Source organism: Crocodylus porosus, unplaced genomic scaffold (assembly GCF_001723895.1).
Source record: "Crocodylus porosus isolate Cpor-Errol unplaced genomic scaffold, CroPor_comp1, whole genome shotgun sequence".
In the NCBI taxonomy this organism is placed as follows: Eukaryota; Metazoa; Chordata; order Crocodylia; family Crocodylidae; genus Crocodylus; species Crocodylus porosus.
In genome coordinates this window covers 99,781,437-99,806,543 of record NW_017728931.1, presented here as the reverse complement: position 1 = coordinate 99,806,543, position 25,107 = coordinate 99,781,437, and the positions used below count along the sequence as shown (strand labels likewise).

The 25,107-nt window shown below is 43.7% G+C and overlaps 1 protein-coding gene across 5 annotated transcripts in view; it reads right to left on the bottom strand.

Annotated features, from left to right (window-relative positions):
• The window catches only part of ST7 (suppression of tumorigenicity 7), a 208,765-nt gene that overhangs the window by 69,818 nt on the left and 113,840 nt on the right, over positions 1-25,107 (bottom strand). For 3 of the 5 annotated variants that reach the window (XM_019543419.1, XM_019543417.1, XM_019543415.1), the window contains exons 4-8: positions 22,265-22,319; positions 21,338-21,480; positions 18,011-18,086; positions 15,754-15,908; positions 7,053-7,150 (exon numbers count right to left, since the gene is read on the bottom strand). In XM_019543419.1, the coding sequence (XP_019398964.1) occupies positions 7,053-7,150; positions 15,754-15,908; positions 18,011-18,086; positions 21,338-21,480; positions 22,265-22,319 (527 nt within the window). The remainder of the gene's footprint in view (positions 1-7,052; positions 7,151-15,753; positions 15,909-18,010; positions 18,087-21,337; positions 21,481-22,264; positions 22,320-25,107) is intronic. The other 2 variants (XM_019543420.1, XM_019543418.1) reach the window with 1 other exon arrangement.

Sequence of the window (25,107 nt, the reverse complement as noted above, 5' to 3'; positions counted from 1 at the left end):
CAGTCTTTGGTTCACTACGTGAATCCTCCTCTCCCTCCTCAGCCCATAGCCCAAGACTGGGAGGATTGATGAGAACACCACCTGTGCCCCCAGACCCTTTAGCCCTGCTCCCAAATTCCTGTAGCACCTCATGACCCAGCTGGAAGCGCTCCGAGTCATGTCATTGGTGCCCATATGAATAAGAAGCATAGGATAGTGGTCTGTGGGCTGCAGGAGCTTTGGGATCTTCTCTACAATGTCCCTGATGCGGGCCCCCGGGAAGCAGGAGACTTCCTGGGCTAAGGGGTCGGAGTGGCAGATTGCCCCCTCAGTCCCCTTCAGGATGCAGTCTCTCACAACAAATACCTTATGTTTTGTCTTGGGAAGAGCAGGGGCTGTAGCTGCAGTTGAGCCTGTGTTGCCTGTGGGAGCTGGCAACTCAGCAGGCTCTGCTGGAGCAGCAAGAGGTGCATACCTGTTGCTAAGCTCCAGCAGGGCGGGGGCCACCTTGGTCCATGCCCCTGACTGGACGGAGTGGGAGGTCCTGGAGTCCTCCTTTGTCCTGGAAGGAGACCATGGTCTACCCTCCAGCTTCCGGGGGAGAAGGGCGTGGCAGTAGGAGTCAATCTCCTGCTCACAGTCCCTGATGGCACGCAGTCTCTGGACTGTGGCCTGGAACTCCTCCAGCTGATGCACCAGAGACCCCAAAAGGGAGCAGACCCCACAGAGGGAGGTGTCCATGCTCCTGGCCACCAGAGCCTGAAAAAGGGACAGGCAGCCCCCGCAGCCAAGAGCCAGGGGCCCCGTCTGCATGGAGCGTGGAACCAAGGGCTCCGTCTCAGTGGCCATCTCTGAGGTGCCAGAGGCGGCGGCCGCAGAGCCCGAGGGGACCCTTGGGGTGCGACGTGTGCCCATCCGTGTCATGCCTCTGGTAGGCTGGCTACAACTGGGACTATCTACCATGACAAGACGCAGTTAGCCTTACTGACTGCGTCCTCACATTGGCGGCCCACGTTCATCTTGGAATCAATAGCAACTCCAAGATGCTTTTCTGCCACTGTGCTGATGAGAAGGGAGTTCCCCAGCCTATAGGTATGCTGCTGGTTCTTTCTCCCTAGTTGCAGTACCTTGCATTTGTCAGTATTGAAACCTATCCTATTCCCATCTACCTACCCCTGTAACCTGTCCAGATCTAGTTGTAGCCTGTCCCTCTCTTCTAGTGTGCCCACCTCTTCCCACATCTTAGTGTCATCCACGAATTTGAACAAGGTGCTTTTCACCCACTCGTCCAAGTCGCTGATAAAGATGTTGAACAGTGCGGGCCTGAGGACCGAGCCCTGGGGGGCTCCATTGCCTACTTCCCTCCAGGTCAAAAATGACCCATCCATCACTACTCTCTGGGTGTGGCCCTACAGCTAATTTGTGACCCATCTGACTGTGTAGGCATCGATGCCACAGTTGCCTAATTTTTAAATGAGAATGGGGTGAGAGACAGCGTTGAAGGCCTTCCTAAAGTCCAGAAAGACTACATCCACTGCGAAACCTGCATCCAAGGATTTTGTGACCTGGTTGTAGAAGGCAACCAGGTTGGTCTGACAGGACCTGCCCCTAATGAACCCATGTTGGTTGCCTCTAAGCATAATCTCCCCTGCTGGTCTTTCGCAGCTGGATAATTTTCTCAAAGAGCTTCCCCAGTACTGAGGTAAGACTAACAGGCCTATAGCTTCCTGCGTCCTCCTTCCTCTCTTTTTTGAAAATGGGGACCACATTGGCCCTTTTCCAGTCCTCTGGCACCACACCAGAGCACTATGAGTGCTCATAAAGCTGTGCCATGGGTCCCGCAATGACCTCTGCCAATTACCTCAGCACTCTGGGGTGGAGATCATCTGGACCTGTTGATTTGAATACATCCAGCCCCACCAGAAGTTCCCTAACTAGGTCCTCCCTGACCCTAGCCCTGGCGGTGCCTTTCCTGAGTCCGTCCAGAATCCCGGTTAGGACAATGTCCGGGTCCCTGCTCAGAAAAATGAAGGCAAAGAATTTGTTAAAGCGGTCAGCTTGATCATCTGGTCCAACCACCAGATTGTCAAGCGTGTCCTGCAGGGGCCCCACGTTACCCGGTGCCTTCTTTTTACTCCCTATGTATTTAAAAAAGGACTTCTTGTTATCTTTGATCCTGGTCACTAGTCCTAGTTCTGTCTTTGCCTTAGCCTTCCTAACAGCCCCACTACAGTCTCAAGCAATGACGGCCCCTCCCTTCCATTAGGCGTATGCCTCCTTTTTAGCTTTCAGACATTCCTGAATGCCAGTCAAATTCTGCTAGGAGAAACATGCCACCTCTGGGAGAAAGATCTTGCAGGTGTCCACCTAGAATAGGGGTGGGCAAAATGCAGCCCACGGGCCACATGCGGCCCACCAGGCCATTCTATCCAGCCTGCAGGGCCCCTAAAAATTTTAGAAAATTAATATTTATCTGCCCCTAGCTAACTGTCATGTGGCCCTTGATGGCTTGCCAAAACTCAGTAAAGCAGCCCTCTGCCCAAAATAATTGACCGCCCTGACCTAGAATATCTCACAAAAAAGAACGCTTGTACGCTCCCCTTCCAGTCTGCAAAGCCCTCGCCTACTACTCAGGCTGGGGAATTCTGATCTAGGGAGCAAACAGAGAGCTTTGGGGACTCAGAAATTTCCTCCAGTAGGAATGAATACTAGTTCATGTCCTTAGTAACCCCTGCACCAGTGTTCACCACCTAATATAAAAGTATACATGCACAATGCAGAGTAATGCATTTCACTGCAGTTCCAGCTGCAGGAGTCAAACCCTGCTCTGAACTCAAGCCAAAGGCCATCTCCAGCTGATTTCCTGGTCATTCAAGGTGGGCAGTCAAAGGTGTCTACATCATTCAAATCACTATGCAGTCAAGATGAGAAAATGTTCAACTTGTCTCACGATTTTTCTGTTACCCTGTGAGTTCAAAAGTGCACAAAGGCAAAGCTGCAGCATGAATCATGAAGACTTTATTTTAGCACCTTAGAGGATCAGCCACCATCATGTCACCTCTTGCCAAATTAAACTAACTCCCTCAGAACACTCATTATTAAAACCTTTTTACACATGCAACATTACAAATCAAACAACAGGCTTTTCAGATTGAGCTGTCATTAAGGCTGATAAGATTTCTGAGCCATTTTGTCTATCCTATGTGCATGGGGCCCTATTCTATATGGACTGGAATAAATCTGGAATACCTCCATGGACTGCAGTGGAGTTGCTCCAGATGTGTGATAACTTAAGTGAGATCATTTAGCACACTGTACATAAAAATGACAGGGTGCTGGCTTCTACACTAGAAACACAATAAATAGTCTTTCATCAGATGTATAAATAAAGTAATACCTACATATAATCTAATTACGTATCTTTTCTATGTAATTTGTCTGTCTTAGTATTTCTAATAAAGTCAATGAACCAAATCAAAGTAGCACACCATCATCAAAACAATTCAGGTTCTTCAAATGAGTTGCAATGCAACATTGTCTCCAAGTTAACATCAGCAGAGTATTTTACTCAGCAGTCCGTAGCAACAGATTAATAACTGACCAGCAACTCCTCCTTTTTAATATACAACAGAAGTATTTTCAATTAAATATTATGTAACATATTCATTCCACTACCAATCTGTGTATTTATTTAAACTCAAAATCGTATTTAAAACAATGATAGTTCATTTACCAGGTCTTTGTTTACATAGAATTCAAACAATACAAAATAACCCATCAGCAATATTACCACAATGGCCTCATATGTGCAATAAATTAATCTTCCTCTACCTTTTTTATTTTCTCAAAGTGTCAAGGATTTACCGTATGCTAATCATATTTCTCAGATGGTGTCATGCACCTCTTGACACTTCATATTCTTTGTGTTCCTCATCTTGAAAAATCTGGTTTCAATCTTTCAGCTACAAACGGGGCCTCCACTCCCTCTCTCACGACATTCAAATTCAAAAGAGTATTAAGACTACATTGAAAGGGCACTTTCAGGATAAATAAATCCCCTTCTATTCCCATTAATCACGTATAACCCATCAATATTATAAGAAGTTTTTATACCCTCCTCATAAAAATACCATCCATATCTCCCATGAAGGGATATCAAGATTGAATTTATCCCTTTCAGGACCCTGATACACATTCAAATTAAAACTGGGTAGAAATTAGCTATAGAGTTGTTACACATTTTAAAGCACTAACTTTATAGTTGATTGGCTCTTTTTATAGCTGGATAATCATTTTTATTATGTGATAATTACTTTGCATGAGTGGTTGGTCTAAATTTATTGTGCAATTAACCAGTTCATTATGTGATAATTACTTTCCACATGTGGCAGGTCTAAATTTATTGCACAACTGACCAGTTAATTGTGTCATATATACAATGTGTAGCAGGGGCCTCCAGAGAGTAGTGCTGGATGGGTCAGTTCCCCCCTGGAGGGATGTGGGTAGTGGTGTCCCCCAAGGCTCTGTCCTTGGACAAGTGCTGTTTAATATCTTTATCAGTGATTTGGATGAAGGTGTTGAAAACACCGTGTTCAAATTTGCAGACAACACTAAACTATGGGATAATTAACACACTGGAGGGCAGGGAGTGAATTCAGGCAGATTTGGACAGACTGGGGAAGTGGGCAGATCAGAATAGGATACAATTTAACAAGGATAAATGCAAGGTGCTGCACCTGGGGAGAAAGAATCTCCAACACACCCATAGACTGGGAGGTACCATTCTGAGCACCACAGCAGTGGAAAGAGATCTCGGAGTCCTAGTTGACGCAAAAATGAACATGAGCAATAAGCAAAGCTAACCACACTCTTTCTTGTAGGTGGATCACGAGCAGGTCTAGGGAAGTGATAATTCCCCTCTATGCAGCACTGGTGAGGCCGCAGATGGAGTACTGAGTCTAGTTTTGGGCGCCGCACTTCAAGAGGGATGTAGATAACCTTGGGAGGATCCAAAGGAGAGCTACTCATATGGTTGAGGGCCTGCAGGTAAGACCCTATGAAGACAGACTGAGGGACCTGAATCTCTTCAGCCTCTGCAAGAGAAGGCTGAGAAGCGATCTTGCGGCTGTCTACAAACTCACTGGGGGGGCCCAGCAGGGAATAGGGAGCATTCTGTTTACCAGGGCACCCCTCGGGGTTACCAGAAATAATGGCGACAAACTGAAGGAGAGCAGATTTAGATTGGACATAAGGAAGTAATTATTTACAGTGAGTGTTGCCATAATAAGGAATGGGCTTCCAAGGGAGGTGGTGTTTTCCCCTACCTTGGAGGTGTTCAAGAAGAGATTGGATAGACATCTGGTTGGTGTTACTTAGCCCCAGCACTCTTTCCTGCCTGGAGCAGGGGGTTGGACCCAATGATCTGCCAGGTCCCTTCCAACTCTAGAAATCTAGGAAATAAATAACTAAACTTCCACCTTGCTGTATGGCACAGCCAGACGAAAGCAGCTAAAAAGTTGGGTTGGCCTGCCTTTTGATGCCAATACACTGGGGTTGTGATCTCAAGATGGTTTCAGTCATATTAAAGGACTGGCCCAGCCTTCAGTATCCCTCCGAACAGGTAGTAAAAATGGCAAAACCAACTTCCTACAAACTGGCCTAGCGGCCATTAGGGAAAAAAATGCAGGGCACCTAGACTTCAAGTTCAGTTCTGTCTCTACAACCTTCTTGATATTTACAAGATAAAATAAATGAGGACTTCACAGCTTCCTTTCTGGAATCTTTTGTGGTTCACATGAGATCCTTATTTGTCAGTATACAATTCATGCTTCAAAAATGACATTAGCCATAGGATGAAATCCAAGAGACTCACATATTGTTCCGTTTCGCACAGACAATTCTTTTTGTTGAACTGCAACAAAAAGGCTCCTTTCGCTACATTGTGGCAATATGCACAATACAAATATATTCCATATACTTCCTTCTCAATCCATGAGGACAAGCATTATACCTTCCCAGTATAACCAATACATACATAAAACAGTGCTATATTTCTGATCTGTTCATGAAATTGATTGAAGGTTGCAGTGGAAGGCACTGAAAATGCCTTTGGTCATGTGTTTGTTAGAAACTAGATATTCTTGTCCATAGTTTGTTTATACTATTTAAAGCTTAACAGCCATTACTCCAAAGATTTCATTTTCAGTATATATGCTTTAGCCCAGTTTCCCAGCTCCTATGGGCTGGGCTGCCTGAACCACGCCTGTTCTGTCTTCCTGAGTGTGACTAAGACCATTAGGTCCTGAGGTTGCTCAGCCTGAGCAGCCTAAGCTTTCCCTCCAACCATTCCTCCTCACATGCACAGACCACTAAAACACTTTGCATAACCAACAAGACCACAAAAACTCTCCTGTGCTCTCAGTAGTGCCTTGCTGGCATCTACAAAGTAAAAGAATGAAGGAAGAAGTATTAGTAAGTATTCCTCCTGGGTGTTTCCAACTGTGCACTTAATGGACACTTTTGACCTCTCTACATGTATAAAAGGTCTTTATATAAGGAAGGGGTGCCAAGAATTTTCAACTACTAATACTGAATGGTTTCCAAAGCCCTCAGAAATAATGAGTACCACAGAAAAACCCGGGAAGAAATTATTTTATTTTCAGAGTAAGGTGTGTAGAAAATAAAGTACATGTGTGGCGCATTCATCGAGGAGAGAAAAAATATTGTATAGTTTTTCATTGAGTAAGCAACTCACTCTGTGTAGTGAATGAAGCAGGGGTTCCCTGGAACAAACATGCTCATTTAAGTAGAGACTTCAGTAAAATGCATACACAAAATACGGATGAGCTCAAACTGTTAAGGCTACTTTAATTCTGATATTTTTTAACCTTTGTGTACTTGACTGTGCACCATCAAAAATAGTCTTTCAGCTGAATCTATATACACAGTCCACCTAGGAAAATAATCAGAAGTATTATATGCAGGAAGGTTGTGTGTTTACCTGAAGGCAAAAAATAATTGCTTTCTGTGTTACTGTTTTCAAAGTACAGAGTTACATGAAACTGTCAACTCACATCTCTCATCATTTTGACTGCTTCTCTGGTCCTCCCCAGCTTTCTTGCACACATTGCCAGCCTTCTTTTGATGTATACTAGGACATTGGTATCCCGTCCTGTAGAAGGGGAAAATAAACATAATTACAACTAAAACAGACATTGGTCAGGGATGACCTCCTAGGTCAAGGTATGCCTATATACTACTATGGGTATTTTCCAAACTTCTGGGCTTGGCTTGTTGCTGCATGGGGCTGGGATGCAGCAACAAGCCAAGCCCCTGCCCTCCCACCCCCTGCTGCTACATGTGTCAGGATTTTTTTTAAGCCTTCCTCAGAGACATTGGGTGTTGGCTGCAGCCAAGGCTGGAGATAGTACCTGGGATATGCCTGTGCTCCTGCTAAGACTTCAACCCAGAGTTTCCTGCCCCTCTATTAAGACCAACTGCCATATTTGGGATCAGGAAGGAATTTTTCCCCACGATCAAATTGGTAAAGAATGTAGGGAGTTTTGCTTTCCTCTGTAGCAGGGATGCAGCTTTCTTCCTGGGATCTTGACTGTACTTTTAACAATATTTGCAGCAACAGGACATTGACTGCCATGGTCCCCCTGCTTTACGTGTGGCTGATTAGGACATTATGTCTTTTGTTGTGCCAGAGTTGACTGTATTAGACAAAGGATTTATATGGGATGGTTTGGACAGGGACAATACTGCCTCAGGCAGGGGGTTAGACTAGATGACCTATTAAGGTCCCTTCCAGCTCTACTTCTCTATGATTCTGATTCGGATAAAGGTCCATTTGACATTACCAGCCCACAGTGCCCCCTCAGCATTCTTCTTATTGCTGATTACCAAGGGCACTGAGACATTTAATAACTAGCCTGGGCCAAATTCTACAGTAGGTCACATGGGTCTAGACATGACCCAAATGTGATACATCTTTACTAAAGTTAATGAAACCAGTGCAGATATACATTGGCATCAATGACAGCATGTTTGGCTCCACACTTGTCTAATAATCCGTGTTTGTGAAAAGCAATCAGAATTCAAGGTGCAGAAAATTTCTAAAAGCAAGACCATTTGGGTATGTTATATGCGGTCATAAGAGTAAAGACTACTCAAGAAATACATAAAATAAAATGTGCAGCCAACTGCTCTTCTTGTCTAATTCTCAAAATATACCATTCAGTACTTTGTAAGGGAAGGAGGCTGATACACAGCAGCCACTGACTTTTGCATTTGGCTTTGCCTGGATTATTAGGAAATTGAGTAAAGTGAACTTTTAGGTATAAAAGTCCCTTTTCCCTGATAATAACAGTGGAAATTCATCTTCAGCCTCTGTTTTATGCAACTGTTGTCTTATTTCTTGTGGTGATGATCTCCTTCAGGCCCCAAAAGCAGCCAGTTATGCATGCCAGTGTAACAGGATGCAGATATAGCATTCCAAGAGAAAGGAAAATGACAAGATACCAAAAAAGGCATCAAAGAAAGCAAACAGCCACAGCAATAGCTCTCTTGGAAGAGAATTCTTATTCTCTTTGTAAAACTCGAGGACCATTCTCTCACTATCGTTATAGTACAGATTTTTAACTTGCTTTTCAACCTACAGGAAATGTGCATATAGTTAATAATCTGAGAAATATAACACACCTGCTACAGATTATTTTTTTTGTATAATATGCAGTCTGCAAAGATTTTAGCGTACGGTTCTAACGTTTTTTACTCACTTATAATAAGAACAAGATGTCTGCTGAAAACATTCCAAGTACCTACAAATTATTTTAAAGGGAGATTATATTTTTCAGATAGATTAAACAAGAGGTTGAAAGGTTTGATTTTAGAAGAGAAAATAAATAAAGCAGAATAAGGCTTTCATTCAGCTGTATTTTATATTATGTAATTTCTTATCTCTGTATAGATTTCTATATATTTAATAAAAGGCTTATCAGTTACATCTGTTTTCAGTCCCTTTATATAGTGTAACTAACAGGTATACTTTTCAAACTGGGATTCATAATTAAGCTGATTGAAGGAAAGGTCAAATATATTTACCTATTATGAAATCAAGATAGCTCTTTAGGCCAGGATTTTCAAAAGTGACTAGAGATTTTGGATGCCTAACCTGAGACGCCTTAAAGGGTGTGTTACTTTCTAAACAGCAGCCCGCATCAAAATGTCTTAGATTGGAGACCCAAAAATGTAGCCATCCCAAATCATTCTTGAAAATCGTTGCATATTGTAAAAAATACCTTGAGTGTGAGAGAATGTATGTGCACATTCACATATGTAGGCATGTGCTAGTGTTCAAGAAATGAGATCATGAACCCCTCTTGTAAATAAGTACAGGTGTCCCTTAATTTATGTGGGTTCTGTACATGCAATTTTGCTTTTATGTGATGACCCATTTTTATACCCCAAATTTGCCTTATGCAAGGTAAATTAACTCTTACACAATCACCTCTGGGGCTCCGCTTGTGCCCATTCACCCCAGGTCCTGGGCTGCGCCATGCCATGGTGCTCCTGGGGCCACTGCAGCAGGGGCTGGGGTGAGTGGGGACAAGCAGAGGCCCAAAGCGCAGCTAAGTAAGTCTATAGGGGAAAGGACAAGGGGAGGGGTACAGCGCAGCCCGCTGGCTGCTCCCAGGGCTGCAGCAGGCAGCAAAGTATAAGAAACTGTGAATGGGTGTGGTGTGCGGGATGAGGGGTGGGGGTAGCTCTTGCTGCTATGCGTGCCCTGGGAGGGCTGCAGGCTGGGAGGCTGTGCCAGGCTCTTCCCAGGAGGGCACATGCCCCTGGAACTGCGTGTGGGAGAAAGCAGGCTGCTACTGCAGGCTACTCTTCCTGGCACTTGGCAGTGGCACTGCGAGGGCAGGTTGGGGGGGGGCTACAGCAAATTTTGGAGTGGCAGCAGCCCCATACCCATCATCGTGGCCCAACATGAGCACCAGGAAGAACCCAGTTGCACTGCCAGCCCCAGCCTGCAGTGACAGCATGCTCTCCTCCTGCACACTGATCTGGGGGCACACGCCCCCAGGGAAGAGCCCAACACAGCCCACCAGCTCGCAGCCCTCCTGGGGTGCAAGTAACCCCTGTCCTGCACCTACTCATGGTTTCCTCTGCTTTGCTCCCTGCTGCAGCCCTGGGAGTGGCTGACGGGCTGAGCTGCACCCCTCTCCCCACCCTTTCCCAAGACTCAGCCTTATTCCCTCTCTCTTTCATAACCATGGGAATGTATCACTTATTTCTTACATTGTAAACTGGGTTCCCTTTATGCAAATCTGATTTATGCACAGTTTTACAGGAATGCATGTACCACATAAATCAAGGGAAACCTTTAACATTCTTATATCTTTCCACGCCAAAAGATTAATGAAAGCCATAAAAAACTGAGTAATGCATATTTTGTATTATAGTCCTGGGTATGATGGTAGACTAGAGAGCATCCAACTAGAGAGCCTGGTGGCAACATGGTGGGGCTACTGGCAGGGTAGCTCCTATAAAATATCACAATGCTGCAAACTCCAGAGTAAGGTGAATATAGCATGCCTCAAAACCCAACTCCCACTGCCTTGGGGGTGCTCCTTGGTTGGAGAAAGGCTAAGAGACATCACCCTGACGGATGCATGCCCTTGTTCATTTGGCCAGGGGTGGGCAAATACAGCCCATGGACTAAATCTGGCCTGCCAAGGGATTTAATTTAGCTCATGGCAGATCCCTCAGTACCACCTGGCCCATGCACAGTAGGCATCTCGGGCCGTGGCACATGCAGCCAGTCCTGCCACATCTAGGTACACAGCGTGGTGAAGGAGGTGCAGCATCCGGACTCCCTGCCTGGCTGCCACTGCCAGTCTGACCCACAACCACTGCTGGGGGTGCTGGACAGACAGGCTGGGTAGGGTCTCCATGGAAACAGGCCTCAGACCCCAGTTGGCAAGGCTGCGCTCATCCAGGCAGTGAGGATGGGGCCATGGGCAAGCAGGGAGCAGTGTCTATCACAGAACTGGGGGGGAGGGGAGATCATGGCTCTGCCCCAGCCCCGCACTGTCATCACCCCGTGATCCCAGCCCGAGCCTCAGCCCTGCCCACCCATCTCATTCCTGGATACCACGCACTCCCTGCCTACCCATGGCCCTATCTCATCCACCCAGCTGAGTGCGCCCTGCCCACTGGGGTCCCAGGCCAGTCTCCATGGAGACCCTGCCTGTTCGCCCACTCTGTCTAGTGCCCCTGGCAGTGGGCTCAGGGCAGACAGCTCACGGGTGGATAGAACCAATTGCTCCCTCCCCACCCAAACTGGTCTAGCACCAGCCCCCACCAGCCACATCGGCACCTGCCCCAACACGCCAGATGGGTCAGCACCACCTCCCCCGCCTGGCCTGCAACAGTTCACTAAGACTCACTAAGTGGCCCTCCAGCCCAAATAATTGCCCAGCCCTGAGTTAGGCAGTCAGCAGCAGTTCTGTTGCTCTCTGGCACAAGCTACAACCACTGAGGCACTGAACATTTGGACTTAATCTGGCCTCTGGACTCTGTACAACAGTCTAAAGGGAGGATGATAGGTTTTGGGTAGCCTCAACTTCATCCTACTCTTGCCTAGGTGTATGCATTGAAGGTCTCAGTATGATGGTTGCAGGACTGCATACAAGTGGATTCATCAGGCACACTGACTTCTATGTATATACTGTGATCCAGAAGATTGACAGCTGCCCTAAAATTAACCCCCATGCAAAGGTCCCACATGTTTTACAGCCATCACAGATTTTAAGAAATGGTGCATAGGTCTTCAACAGTGTTTCACTTGTTGATGTATTAAGCTTTATAATATTTCTGTGAGGTAAGGAACTCTTATCCATAGTTTAAAGATTGGGAAAAATGAGTTATGTTCACCTTTTCTTGTGACCAAAAAAGCTAAATTTGGTTGTATGTCCTTTCCTAGTTTTTGCATAAAAAAACAATTTAAAAAATTTACAATATGTGTAACTGTAGCAAGCCCATTGATATCACATCTTAGCAAGCTTGGCCTCAGAAAAGTAGAAAGTTTCCCTAAAATTTCTCTTGGATGTACTCCAAATTCTTTGGCTCATCTGGCAATATTAGGCAATATTAGTAGCCAGTCACTGCCAGCATTTGAACTACTACATTCCAGTTTGGTTAGACAGCTATTATTGCCCCAGCTGTGTTAAACAGCTTGACCAGGTGAGCATCCTGGTTGCTATTGGGGAGCTGACTGTCTTAATTTTTAAATGGCTTTTTAAAAAAAAATGAGGAGCTAATCCACATTTACTCTATTAGAGAGGAAGCTAATATAGTAGCTAATATAGTGTACCGATAAAAGTTTTTTGGGCCAATACTAGTGGCTGATTATTGACCAGCCATGTCCATCAATACTGATCCAACTGCTGATATGCAGCCTGGCAGCTTGGAGAGCAGTGTCCAGCTGGTAAGTCTATTGGGGGGAAGGGGCATGGGGGCGCAGATCGAGGCCCCTGCAGTGATGGAATGGGCCTGGAGCAGGAGCAGGTGCTGCCCAGCTAGGGTAGGGCGAGGCATGGGACAGAACTGGCAGCTCATCCTGGGGGTGTGGGGGGACAGGGAGGGAGGGGCAGCTCCTACCACTGGGCGCACCCCAGGAGAGGCATGGGGAACACACGTCCCCTGGATCTGTGCATGGGGCAAGGGTTGACTGCCCATTGTGTGCTCTGGGCTGGGGGTCCTCCAGCCTCTTCCTGGCCTCCGTGCTCAGGCTGGGCAGGGCGGTGTGGGTGGTGGTGGTGCTGGAAGGGGAGACTACTGGGGGGGGGGCTAGAGCCACCCCAAAATTCACCACAGGCCCCCTTCCAGAGCTGCCACCCCCAGCCCCATACCACCCAGCCTGAGTGCAGTCACTGGAAAGAGGCTGGATCAACCTCGACCATGAGTGCACAGCAGGCTTGACCTGGGTACAGACCTGGGTGGGCACATGCCCCCCATGCCTCCTCTGAGAGTGCACAAAGTGGTGGGAGCCACCTTTGCCTCCCTGCTTCCCCACACAGATGAGCTGCCAGATCCACCCTGCACCCTGCCTCACCCAGACTAGGCAGTGCCTGCCCCTACCCCTGCCAAGCCCCAATCCCTCCCTCACTGCATGGACCTCGATCTGTGCCCCACACAGACTTACCAGCCAGAAACTGCTCTCCAAGCCGCCAGGCTGCACTCATGGCCACGTACATGCTGCAGCTGTGCACGTGCATGCAGCATTTATTGGCAACATAAATCAGCCATATCAGCTAAAAAAACCTGATTGCTCATAATGTAAATTTTCCTTTTATTGGTGCTAATATAATATGAACCGATGTATCGGTGCACCTCTGTAATACAGAATCTTAACTTTTGACACTTCCCCTTGTAATGGTTCTTATGATCTTTTCTGTACAAAGCTCTCAGGCCTCCATCGTTTGAATAAAGTTATGTTAAAATGTATTTAAACTTCAATAAGGCAGAAATAGTTCATCTGCCAGAAATAGAATGTTTCTTAGTTGTTTCATATTCCTAGAAATGCATAAAACACTGACATAGTCCTTTCCTTCACAAACATTTTGGGAGCCTGATAAAATAACAAATGAACCTGAAGATTCTAAGACTGAGTGAATGCCACTAGCAGTGTAACAGTACCAGCAGAACTAAAAGCCTGGGGAGCCTAGAACCCCAGAACAATTTAAGTGGAAGGGTGGCTGGGCTGTGCTCTCCTTCCAGACCCATCACTCAGATCTAAGCTGAGCAGTCATCCTCAAGATGACAAATCCATCATATGATCAGCATAATTCTGACCTTCCTACCTTGGGGGCAGCACCTGGGAAAATGAACTAGGACTTCCCTTGCTTGTGGTGGAAAAGTATGGCTGGACAGAGAGAAATGAGACAGGAGATTGACTGTTCCTGTCCACTGAGCAACTGCCAGACCCCTGAACACAGCCTATTTGGGACTGTAAAAGTCAAACACTCAAAACTTAAGAAATACCTGGTTGCCTGGATAACATTATTTGAACTCCCTTGTATACATACCTTAGGACTCAATCTTTAAGTACCTGCCTATTTTTTGTAGACCTTCAGTGTACAGGATGGATGCACCAAGGAGCTGAATAAAGGTTTCATAGGCAATGATAAATCTTCTTAAGTCTAAAAATGCTTGGAGAGCTTGGGTACTGTAAATTCCCATTTTCTCAAAAAATTAACAAAGCATTGAATAAGTATCATCCTAAATATTATTTTAAATAATAGTAATAATATTAAAATATTATTTTTTATATTATATCTAGTAAGGATATTATTTTATATCAGAAGCTTTAGGGAACTTCCCATTTCATGTGTTTGGAACCAAAGTTGGGAGAGCTCTACAGAAAATTCCACTGTGCACAAAGTTGAAATTCAGTCTTCCAGTTATGTGAGTTTGGGCCCTAAGGAACTAAAGCACACCCTATTATATTAGTATTCATATTTATATTCTTTTTTAGTTTTTTTGCTTTGCTTGGGACAGACATTCATAGGACAGAAACAGCTGTGGCACTGTAGAATAGAACATTTATTTTTGGTGGCAGCAATTTATTTTATGCATTGCTAAGTATATGAAGCAACTAAGAAACATTCTATTTCTGGCAGATCAGCTTATGGTCTTACTGAAGTTAAATACATGTTTAACATAACTTTATTTTTAAAAGTTTAGATAAATGCTCCATCTTACTCCAATTGTTTTTTTCCTCATTTTATTTTGTGTTTTTGTACTACCACATCAGGACATTTTTCAGAGTATTTCAGAAACGAACAGCAATTTCAAAATAACAATATTTTGTGTGTGATGACATATTCTGAGGCCATATCACTTCTCTACATAGTCTTAAATGATGACTTTGTTCAACAATACTACCATCACTGTTCCACACTGCTGCGTAGTTTCCCACTTTGTTGCAGACATACAGTGTGGGCAGCCATTTTGCCATTAATTTCTGAAACAGCCTTGTATTTATCAATAGGACCCTGGTGAACAGGTCTACATAGCTTTAAGATCCAAAGTTTATTTTACAGGTGGCACGAAGCAAATCTTATAGCTGATGCACAGGATAAGAAATAGATACTGCTCGCAAACATTTATTTCTTCTAGACAAAGTTTCTTGCCCACACCTCAGCATTATTACTCACGTAGTAACCAGCAACAATATCAGTCTAACCCTTCAAAATAGCTAACTATTTTGGATGCCCAAGTTGAGACAACTTAAAGGAGACTGCTTTTCCCAAAGAAGGATGTCCTGTACTTCCTGAACATCAGGAAACATATAAAGTGTTTTACACAAGGCGCTAAATTCACTAAACACTTTTGAAAATTTAGGTCCTACTGATCATCTTAGCATTGCAAGTGTTGCTGATTTCCTGCTGTGACTGTGAGAAAGGACTACTAATGATGACTTACCATACTTTACTCCTGTCACTGCTGAGATAGAGATAACAGCAGGCAAAAAAATAGACATAAAACAATCAGAACCTGCTGGACCAAATTCCATCTACCATGAAAGACAGTGGGTCTGATTCTCTGTTGCTTTGCACCTAGTATAGTCATTTATACCTGTGCAAAGTGAGGGATTTTGTTTACTTTCATTTTGTAGAGGAGTAAATAACTACACAATGTGCAAGGAAATGGAAAAAGTGTTGTTTAAAAAGGAGGCTTCCAGGTGTACTGAAGAAATGCTCTTACTGTGTTGAGCTTCATACTGAGCTCCATGGTGCTGTAATTGCTGGCTACGTCTGTAACAGCCTTCTCCTGCTTTCAAAGCCTGCTTAAACAGCTTCTCTGCTTCCACAATAGTTGTTGCTTCTTCTTCAGCCAAGAGAATGTAAGCAGTGGCACACCTGTCAATGAGATCATCAACAAAAAACAAAAAACTATGAGAAAATGAATTCACTTTGTCATTATCGAACACAAAGCAATCCACACACACAAGGGCATATCAGATGAATAGGAGATTGTGTCTTGTTCTTGATAAAGCTGCATGAAGTAACTACATTAGTTAGGTGTGCATCAATAGAGATTTTTTTGGGCCAATACCAATGACCGATTTTTAATGCGCCATATCAATCCAATTGCCAATATGCAGCCAGGCAGCGCCTGGTTGATAAGTCTGTTGCGGGGCAAGAGGGGAGGGAAGGAACATGGGGGGCAAATTGAGGCTCCCATGGTGAGGGAGGGAGAGGGGCTGGCAATGGGGCAGGGGCAGGTGCTGCACAGCCGGGGCAGGGCAGGGTATGGGACAAAGCCACGGCTCATCCAGGGGGTGAGGCAGCTCCCACCATTGCACACACCCAGGAAAGCATGAGGGGGTGTGTGACCCCCAGATCTGTGCACAGTGCAAGGGCGGGCTGCCACTGTGGGCTGGTGGCAGGGGTGGTGCCAGCCTTTTCCTGGAGTGGGGGTTGAGCCAGGCTGCACTCGGGATGGGGGAGGCAGTGCTGCTATAGGGGGACTATGGCAACTTTTGGGGTGGCTGCAGCCCACCTTGCAGCCACCCTCCTAGCGCCTCTGCCACCTGCCCTGAGCACAGCCCCGGGCCAACCCCTACACTGAGAAGAGCCAGGTACTGTTCCCAGCCCAAGTCTGCAGCAGCAGCCTGCCCTCACCCCATGCACAGATCCGCAAGGTACATGCTCCCTATGCCCTCCTGGGGTGCATGCAGTGGCAGGAGCTGTTTCCCCTACCCACATCCCCCAAATGAGTCCCCCATAGCTCTGTCCTGTGCTCCACCGTGCCCCAGCTGCAAAGTGCCTGCCCCAGCGCCAGCCCCACTCCTGCCCTCACTGCAGCGGCCTTGGTCTGCCCCCTGCTCCTTCCACCACAACAGACTTACCAACCAGATGCTACTCCCCGTGCTGCTGGGCTGTGCTTCTGGCCGCCTGCGTGCTGCACTCTGGCTGTTCATGTGCATGTGGCATTTATTGGCGACATTATCAGCCACATCAGCAAAAAAAGCTGATTGCTGAAAATGTCAGTTTTCCTTTTATTGGTCCTGATACAATATGGAACCAGTATATCGGTGCACCTCTAACATTAGTCGTCAGAGTCCACCTCCTTATTTATCGAGAGCAGAGTTATACTACTAGAGCTGTTTCACTGAAGCTAGGGAAGCCATTAATGAAAGAAGGTACCATACTAGATGGTTTCAACTCTGGCCTCACAACAACAACTGAATAGAGAGAAGAACTTCCAGTGTTATTACTGTTAGCATTTTCTTTCAGATATCCTTGACATTAAATTAAATTAAACGTTACTATATTGAAGGAAAACAAAAAGAGCAATTCCCACAAGAAAAAGAAATATAGAATATAGTTATAGTCTCCCAAGCACATAAACATATTTTACATTCATTCAATAGTCAGTTAGAAAAAAAATGAGAAAGAACCACAGCCAAGAGAAAGTAGAGGAAAAACCACTAACAATGGACTAAAAAATTAAAATCCATAGCTCAGTGTGTCAGTCAGACGCAAGCCACAATGCATAGGTTGAAGACAGTCATTGCTTAGAAATCCAACAGGGTATCTCTCTGTGTGTACCTCCCTATTCCCTACTCCCCTTTGCCCCCAAACAAACTGCAGTAGCCTGGAAACTCATTTAACTAAGCTAAAGTAGGAACTAATTTAAGGACCACTGAATCAATGGGAAAATTAACAGTGAAACAGCCTTCAGAGCAAAGACTAAAGGGCCTATACTGCACCTAAAAAATAAGGTTTTGGGAAAACCATCAGTTTTCAACCTACAGCCTCCCATAGTGTCCATATATATTGATAAGTGTCTACTACAATCACAATATACAGTTCTGCCTTTCCTGCCAGCATCAGGTCTTTCTTTGACAGTTCTATTATTATGAATAAATATTTCTGTGGCAAATATTACTGTGCTAAACTATTATCCAATTGACTGTTAAATATCAGGAAATAATCCCAATGTTGGTGTCACTCACTCATTCAATTCCAAGGCTTCATGTGCTGCAGAAATTCTGGCTTGAGGGTTTCTCTCTCTCCATGCTTTCTGCATAACTATGTAATAAAACAAAGCACAACAGAAGCACATCATTACAGAATGAACAAGGAGGATCAACTGCACAACAATAACTAGATAAATTGCTTTCAGTTGGACTCACTGTCGAACATTTCACAAACCAGGAAATTCAGCCAGTCACTCAGAAGACACGTAATTAATTTATTATGTTGCTCTCCTCAATCCCCATGTTTATTCTTTCATTTAATTAAACCTTTTTTCACCAATAAATCTAGCCAAGAGTTATTCATGAACTGAGCTACACAGCTGTAACAATGGGAGGGAGAAAACACAAGGACTCTTTTTTTCTTGTAAGGTAGGATCCCTAATGCTTAGAAAAATACTAGGGGAGGGGGATCAATTACCTGTATTAACTCCCTTGCCACTGCTTAAAGGGGGTATTATCTGAGATGTTACATAAATGCAATATATTACTGAATGCATTAACCAAGAAATATTTAATACAACTAAGATCTTATACCAAAGCATGTTATAAATTGTCAGCTTCTGTGTTTCCCTACAGTTTGAATTTCAGTGAGCCAAAGAAGTGTTCACTTTTTTTACTTCAGTTACATAGTTACAGGTTTATATAAAGTGAAAGCCATATGGGATCCTGAGTGTGTACAATTGCATCGCAAGCATGGAGATAATTGGGAAAGCCAAGGCACAATTTGAGATGCAATTGGCAAGGGACATAGAAGGCAATAAAAAAGGATTCTACAAGTATTTCAGAAGAGAAAGACCTAAGAAACCATATGTCTCTTACAGAATGTAGAAGGCAATTTAATTATGGGTGATGCAGAGAAGGCTGAAGTATTTAATGTCTTTTTTTACTTCAGTCTTCACAAGCAGGGAAAGCTACCAGATGATAAGTGCATTTGGCAGCAAAGACAGGGAAAGAGACAAACAGGCTAGAGTAGTGGAAGAACAGGTATTTAAAGGACCTAAATGCTTTCGTATCAGTGGGCATACTGAAGAAACTGGATGAGGTAATTTTAGAACTACTGGCTATCTTCTTTGAGAACTCATCGTGGTTGGGTGAGATCCTATATTGACAAAGGGCAGATACAGCACCCATATTTAAGGAAGGGAAGGAAGAAAATCCACAGAATTACAGAGCAGTTAATCTGACCTCCATACCTGGAAAGATCATGGTTCTCAAGGAATTTATTTCAAAGTACCTGAAGAAAACAAGGTGATCAGGAACATCCAGCATGAATTCACACAAAGCAAGCCATTCCTGACCAACTTGATTTCCTTCTACAATAAGGTAATAGGTTCTGTGGGCAGTGGGGGAGAGCAGTGGATATGATCTATCTTGACATTAGCAGGCTTCTTACTATGTCTCTCATGACATTATCCCTAATAAGTTAAGGAAATACAGACAAGATGAAAGCACTGTCATGTGGATACATAACTGGTTGGATCATTGTGCTCAATGAGTAGTCATCAACAGTTCAGTGCCTAGTTCAGGGGAGGGTGGTTCCTCAGCACAGGAGGTTTGTCCTAGGTCCACTATTTTTTAACATCTCCATCAGGAGTTTGGACAACAGGACTGAGTATACACTTAGCAAATCTGCAGATAACACCAAATTAGTGGAGTTGCAGACAAAGGGCTAGGATCCAGAATGACCTGGATAGTCTAGAAAAATGATCTAAGATCAATCATGAAATTCAACAAAAACAAAAATAAAGTCCTACACATGGGATGGAATAACTGTTGCACAGATACAGTCTGGGGAATGTCTGGCTACCATGCAGTATTGTAGAGAAGGACCTGGGGCAGTAGATCATAAGCTGCATATGAGCCAAGAGTGTGCTCTTGTTGCAAAAAAAGCCAATAGCATCCTGGCTTGTATTAACAGGAGTGTCACTTGCAAATCAGGGGAGATGATTCTTCTACTCTATTAAGCATTAGTGAGGCCTTACCAGGAGCATTGTGTCCAGTTTTGGGTCCATATTTCAAGAAGGATGTGGGCAGAGCAACAAAAATCATTAGGGAATTGGAAGGTATGATTTATGAGGAAAGGCTGAAAGAACCGGGTTATTTATTTTGGAGAAGAGAAGCCTGAGGGGGGATTTGAAAGGCAACTTTAAAGAGGATGGTGATGGGCTTTTCTCTGTGGTCACAGGGGACAGGGCTAGGAGCAATGGTCTCAAACTGCAGCTGGGAAAATTTAGGTTGGAGATTAGGAGGAACTTTTTGACTGAAGATAGTCAAGCAATGGAAAAAATGCTCGACTAGACAGGCTGTGGTACCTCCAACTCTGTCAATTTTCAAGAGCAGGTTGAACAAGCAGTTGGCTAAGGTGGTTTAGTCAGGGATAATCCTGCCCTGAGCAGAGAGCTGGACTAGATGCAAGGACCCTTCCAGCCCTACTTTCCTATGATTCTATGAACTTGCCACACTGTATCAGATAATAAATTAACTTGTATTACAGCTGTGTGTGTCAAAACCCACTGCAGGAAGTAGGGAAGCTTGAGCTCCTTTTGAATGGCTTTAGTGAAAATTACAAAATACAGCAATTTTTTTTCTCAAGCCATACATTCCGCATAACTAAACAGTTCCTTGTGAAAACTGCAAACCCTGATAATCTAACTCATCTAGTCCCCTAATTTATCCATAAGGTGCACCACTGAGATGTGATCATATATTTGACTTTGTTGATTAATCTCAGGCCCCTGGGAGATATTAAAACAATGATGTGGTTAGCATCAAGAGAAAGTTTATGCTCCATCCTAAGCCCATACCACTGCAGAACTTCCCCCAGCTGAAACTTCAGAGTGGAGAGGAGGCAGCTGTGTTCCTGACCCAAGGCTGCCAGCAGCCCAGAGGTGGTTCCAGACCTGGGACAGTTCAAGACCCAGGCCCCGGGCTGACAATCAGCTGATTATTGGCCCTCAGCCCCAATGAAATAGGGCAGTCAGCTGTTTGTTTCCCCAACCCTGGACAGCCTTGGGGCCAGTTGGAGACCAAGGGCCAACAATCACCTGACAATTGGCCTCAGTCCTGGGTTTATGGCACCATACAAACGAGCTACAAAAATGTTCAGCATATTTTGCGGTCTATCTTTATGCCTGGTTTGCCACTTTATGATGCCACGAATTCGCTGTATGCGTAAAACAATTACTATTTATGGCACTGTTAATACCTTAATCACACCATAACAGTAATGTGTGCCAGAGGCCCCAGAGAGCTGATCATATGGGACAAATTTCATTGTTAACCCAAGTCTAAAACTTCCATTACCCTCCTGGCAGGAGTTCATTTGCTTACTGGCATCTGCAGGTCGTAAGTGATCCGTGTCACACGTAAAGAATGTTTGATGATCCTGTGCTGAAAGATTCATATCATAGTAAGTCAAAGGTTCTCTTCCTGTCACCCATGTATACCTGCAAGGTACCAACAAATTAAATGAAATTATACATTTGCAGAAAAAGGAGAATGCTGGAAGTTAGACATGGAATTGACCTACTAGCTCATCTAAAACCACTCGCAATTAATGTATAATTGCTCCCGACATTACATTACCATAATATCTTCAAAATAATAGAGGGTTATACATAGGTTAATTGGTATTGTGAAAAGAACCAATCAGAAAAGTACATACTCATATCGGAAAAACCCTACATGACTAGGTACAACCCACTCAGCTAAAATCAATTTGAATTTGCTGTTAAGAAATATTGGGTATGTTAAAAACGTGTAGCTGCTCTAACAATGTGAATGAACTCATGAAAATGGATTTAAATTCCTTCCCATTCATAAACATTTACAGAATAGATAATGCAGGCTGAAAACTTGGGGCATAACTGATAATGCAGGCTGAAAACAAATGCCGGAATTATCCAGGGTCTGACTGTTCCAGGCATGACTTGCATCAAAACAGGTGCAGCACATGTAGTTTAAATGGCAATTAACTCTATTTAGTCCTGATCTGGCAGGGTTATCTTGGTACTTTACAGGTGCTTAAAGTGGGCTAATAAGCTTGTAAGTTTGTAAAATACAAGAATAAAAGACTTTGTGATGGGCAGGGGAGGAGAATCTAATAATGTCTGCCTTGAGCCTCAAAAGTTATTTTCTATAGTATCTCTGTGCACCTCACCACAACTCTTACTGAACAAAAGAAGGGGCAGTTTCTAATCTAATACTATATCTGCATGGCAAAACACCTACCGGTTATACTCAGCTCCTCTGAAAAGGTTTAATGGATTTCGCCAGACTTTGCATTCTGTCACAATGATAAGCAAAAATACATATTAATAAATTGTTGCAAAATTACAACTGAATGTTTAACTTTAGCAGACACATCAATTATTCTATAACAAGTCAGCTTTATTTCCCATGAATCCAAACATAAAAATCAAAATAGGTCAATTTATCTGCAGCTTGATTTTCTGCCTATTATTCCTTTCAAACAATAATTTCATTATAATTTATTGTTAACAAATGGTATCATACAAAACAGACTCTTAATGAAGCTCCAAGTGTCAAATTAAAAGATAATTTTGACTAATGCCAGGATTCACTTTTACCATAATGTGGAGTGAGTGGGATCAGATCTGCGATTAGTGTGTTGAAAAACCTAGAATTAACTTGGTCTTGTAGCCTTGTTGTTTCTACAAGAAAACTTCACTGTCTTCTTACTATTGTAAAATTCTGGACTACACTTGCCTGTTTCAATTTCTCCTCAGTTTCTGAAGGAGAAAAAAAAATCATGGGCACCAATCGCCCCAGGACTGAAAAGAGATGCTAGGATTATTGGCAGAGGAAAGCTAGTGTCAAAGGCTTGGGAGCATGAAAGAAGTTTCATACAGCTTGGTCCTCTTATAAAAATAAAATTAAAAGAGAATTTCTGTCCACCCATATCCAAATCCATCTCACAGGAAAGGCGCATACCAGAAAATGTATAACAATAACTTAATTTAGATCAGAGTTTACAGGATGTGTAGAATGAATTCCTAAAATCTCCACATACAAAAGCCGGATTCCGATTTCACTCACACAAGTTTTACATCAGAATAATTCCCTTGACTTCAGTGCAGTTATTCCTGATTTACATAATGGGCTTGATGCTGGTGTCATTTTCAACATTTATAACCAAAGATTCGGGGATGGTAGCAGGTTGTTTTGCTACCTTTCATTGTACAATATGACATCCAAGTCACTGAAATAATTCATCATGCTTCATTTTGCCAGCAGTGTGGTGTCTCAGACATTTGGTCAGGCTACTTTCCATTACAAAATGTTAACCTGGAAATTTTATGCAAGGGAATTTCAAAGACAATGTATCATTCAGCAAGATCTCACTGAAAAAAAAACTACAGCGGGATGATAAGTCAACAACATACTATCTTGGACACCTTATAACATAGACCTGAGGATTAATACAGTCCCATGACAGTCATCATGTCATAGTAAGAAGTATATGTAATATAAAGAATGGGAGTTAAGCAGTGCTCTTTTTTCATGAGCAAGTCTTTCCCCCTTTGCTATATTACAGGCTTATCAGGTGTGGGGGGGGAAGGGCAGGGAGAAAAATGTTCTCATGTGGCTATGTGTGAAATCATCACAGGGAGTAGTAGGTTCTCAGAGGATCAGTTCATACATTAGATAGCACAAAGAAGGCATTTTAAGTCTTGTTATGGCAAAAATAACAAATTTGGTAAGGAAAAACCATGGGTAAAGAATTCTCCGCATCAAATTCTGTGCTGAGGATGTAAATATCAAGTCATTAGGCCACCTGCTGTTTTCCTTTTTAAAAACTCATAGGCTCTGGGTACTAGATCCCCCTTCCTTCCCCCTCCCTCCCTCTCTTCTATGTGCCCTGCCACCTTCCCATTCCTGCTGAGACACTATGTGGCTTCCCTTCCCCACCTTCCACACTGGCTCCCTGCACCACATTAAACAATAACTGGTAAACTAACAGATTACCACTGGGCTTATTAGTTAAATGATTAATAGTTTAACTTTTGCATCCCTACTGCTGACCTCTCCCAGATCAGGGCAGTGGGCCCCTTAAGGCAGCAAGATTATATTAAGTCTTTACTTGTCTTCTTACTGGTGTCCTTTCTTTAAGATTCAGAGAGATCTTCCCTGGCCCAGAGCCCAAGTGAGGTCTGACAAATAATGGCAGAAGCACTCAGATATGAATATGGTTATGGAGTAGTGGATTTCTGCTTTATTTTAAATAGCTGAAATCCAACACATCTGGACTTCTAAGGAAAGTCAGGTGGACAAGGAAAAAAAAGAAAGTAAACTTTCTTTTGGAAAACAAGAAAGTAAACATAAATGCACTGGAAGGTGCATAAAACAATTTCTCTTTTTGAAAAAAAATAAATTCATCTCAGTATTATATTCTAGTAGCAAAATACTGCACCTTGCTGCAATGAAAACAACACCATGAACAAATAACTGCTTCCATATCCATGTACAAAGTGACACAGCACAGCATTTACAGCGTATCTGTGACGCGTGAATTCAAGCCTTGCTCTGCTCTCATGCTGAAGGTTACATCCAGTCCAGCCAGTTGGAAATGGACTGTGTAATCAAGGGCACCCAGATACAATACCAACTACATCATTCTGTTGGGAGCCATGGATTACAGGAACTCGCGTGTCTTAGCCATGGTATCCTGAAGGCCATTAGGACTTATGACCTATTTTATTCTATGTCTAAATGATGATGGCAATGAGCTAATGTCAGATGTGTCATTAAATGTTCTGGTTATTCTGACTGCAAACAGAAACAGTTAACAGTGGGTGCACCTACACAAGATGTTTACTGAGGAGCTACCTAATTAGTACCACAATAAAGTCTCTGCTTCGACACATGCGGCCCTATTAGGCTGCAGTAAACTAATAAACTCTACCATCCGACAGTACTTTTAAATACAAGTACTAACCTACTGCGGAGTTATTTACTGCACAGCAATGCATGTTTAGACACTGATAGGGCTGGCTGGAGTTTCAATGCACCAGCCAGCTTGTCCACAACATGTTGAGCTAGGTTGGAGCGAG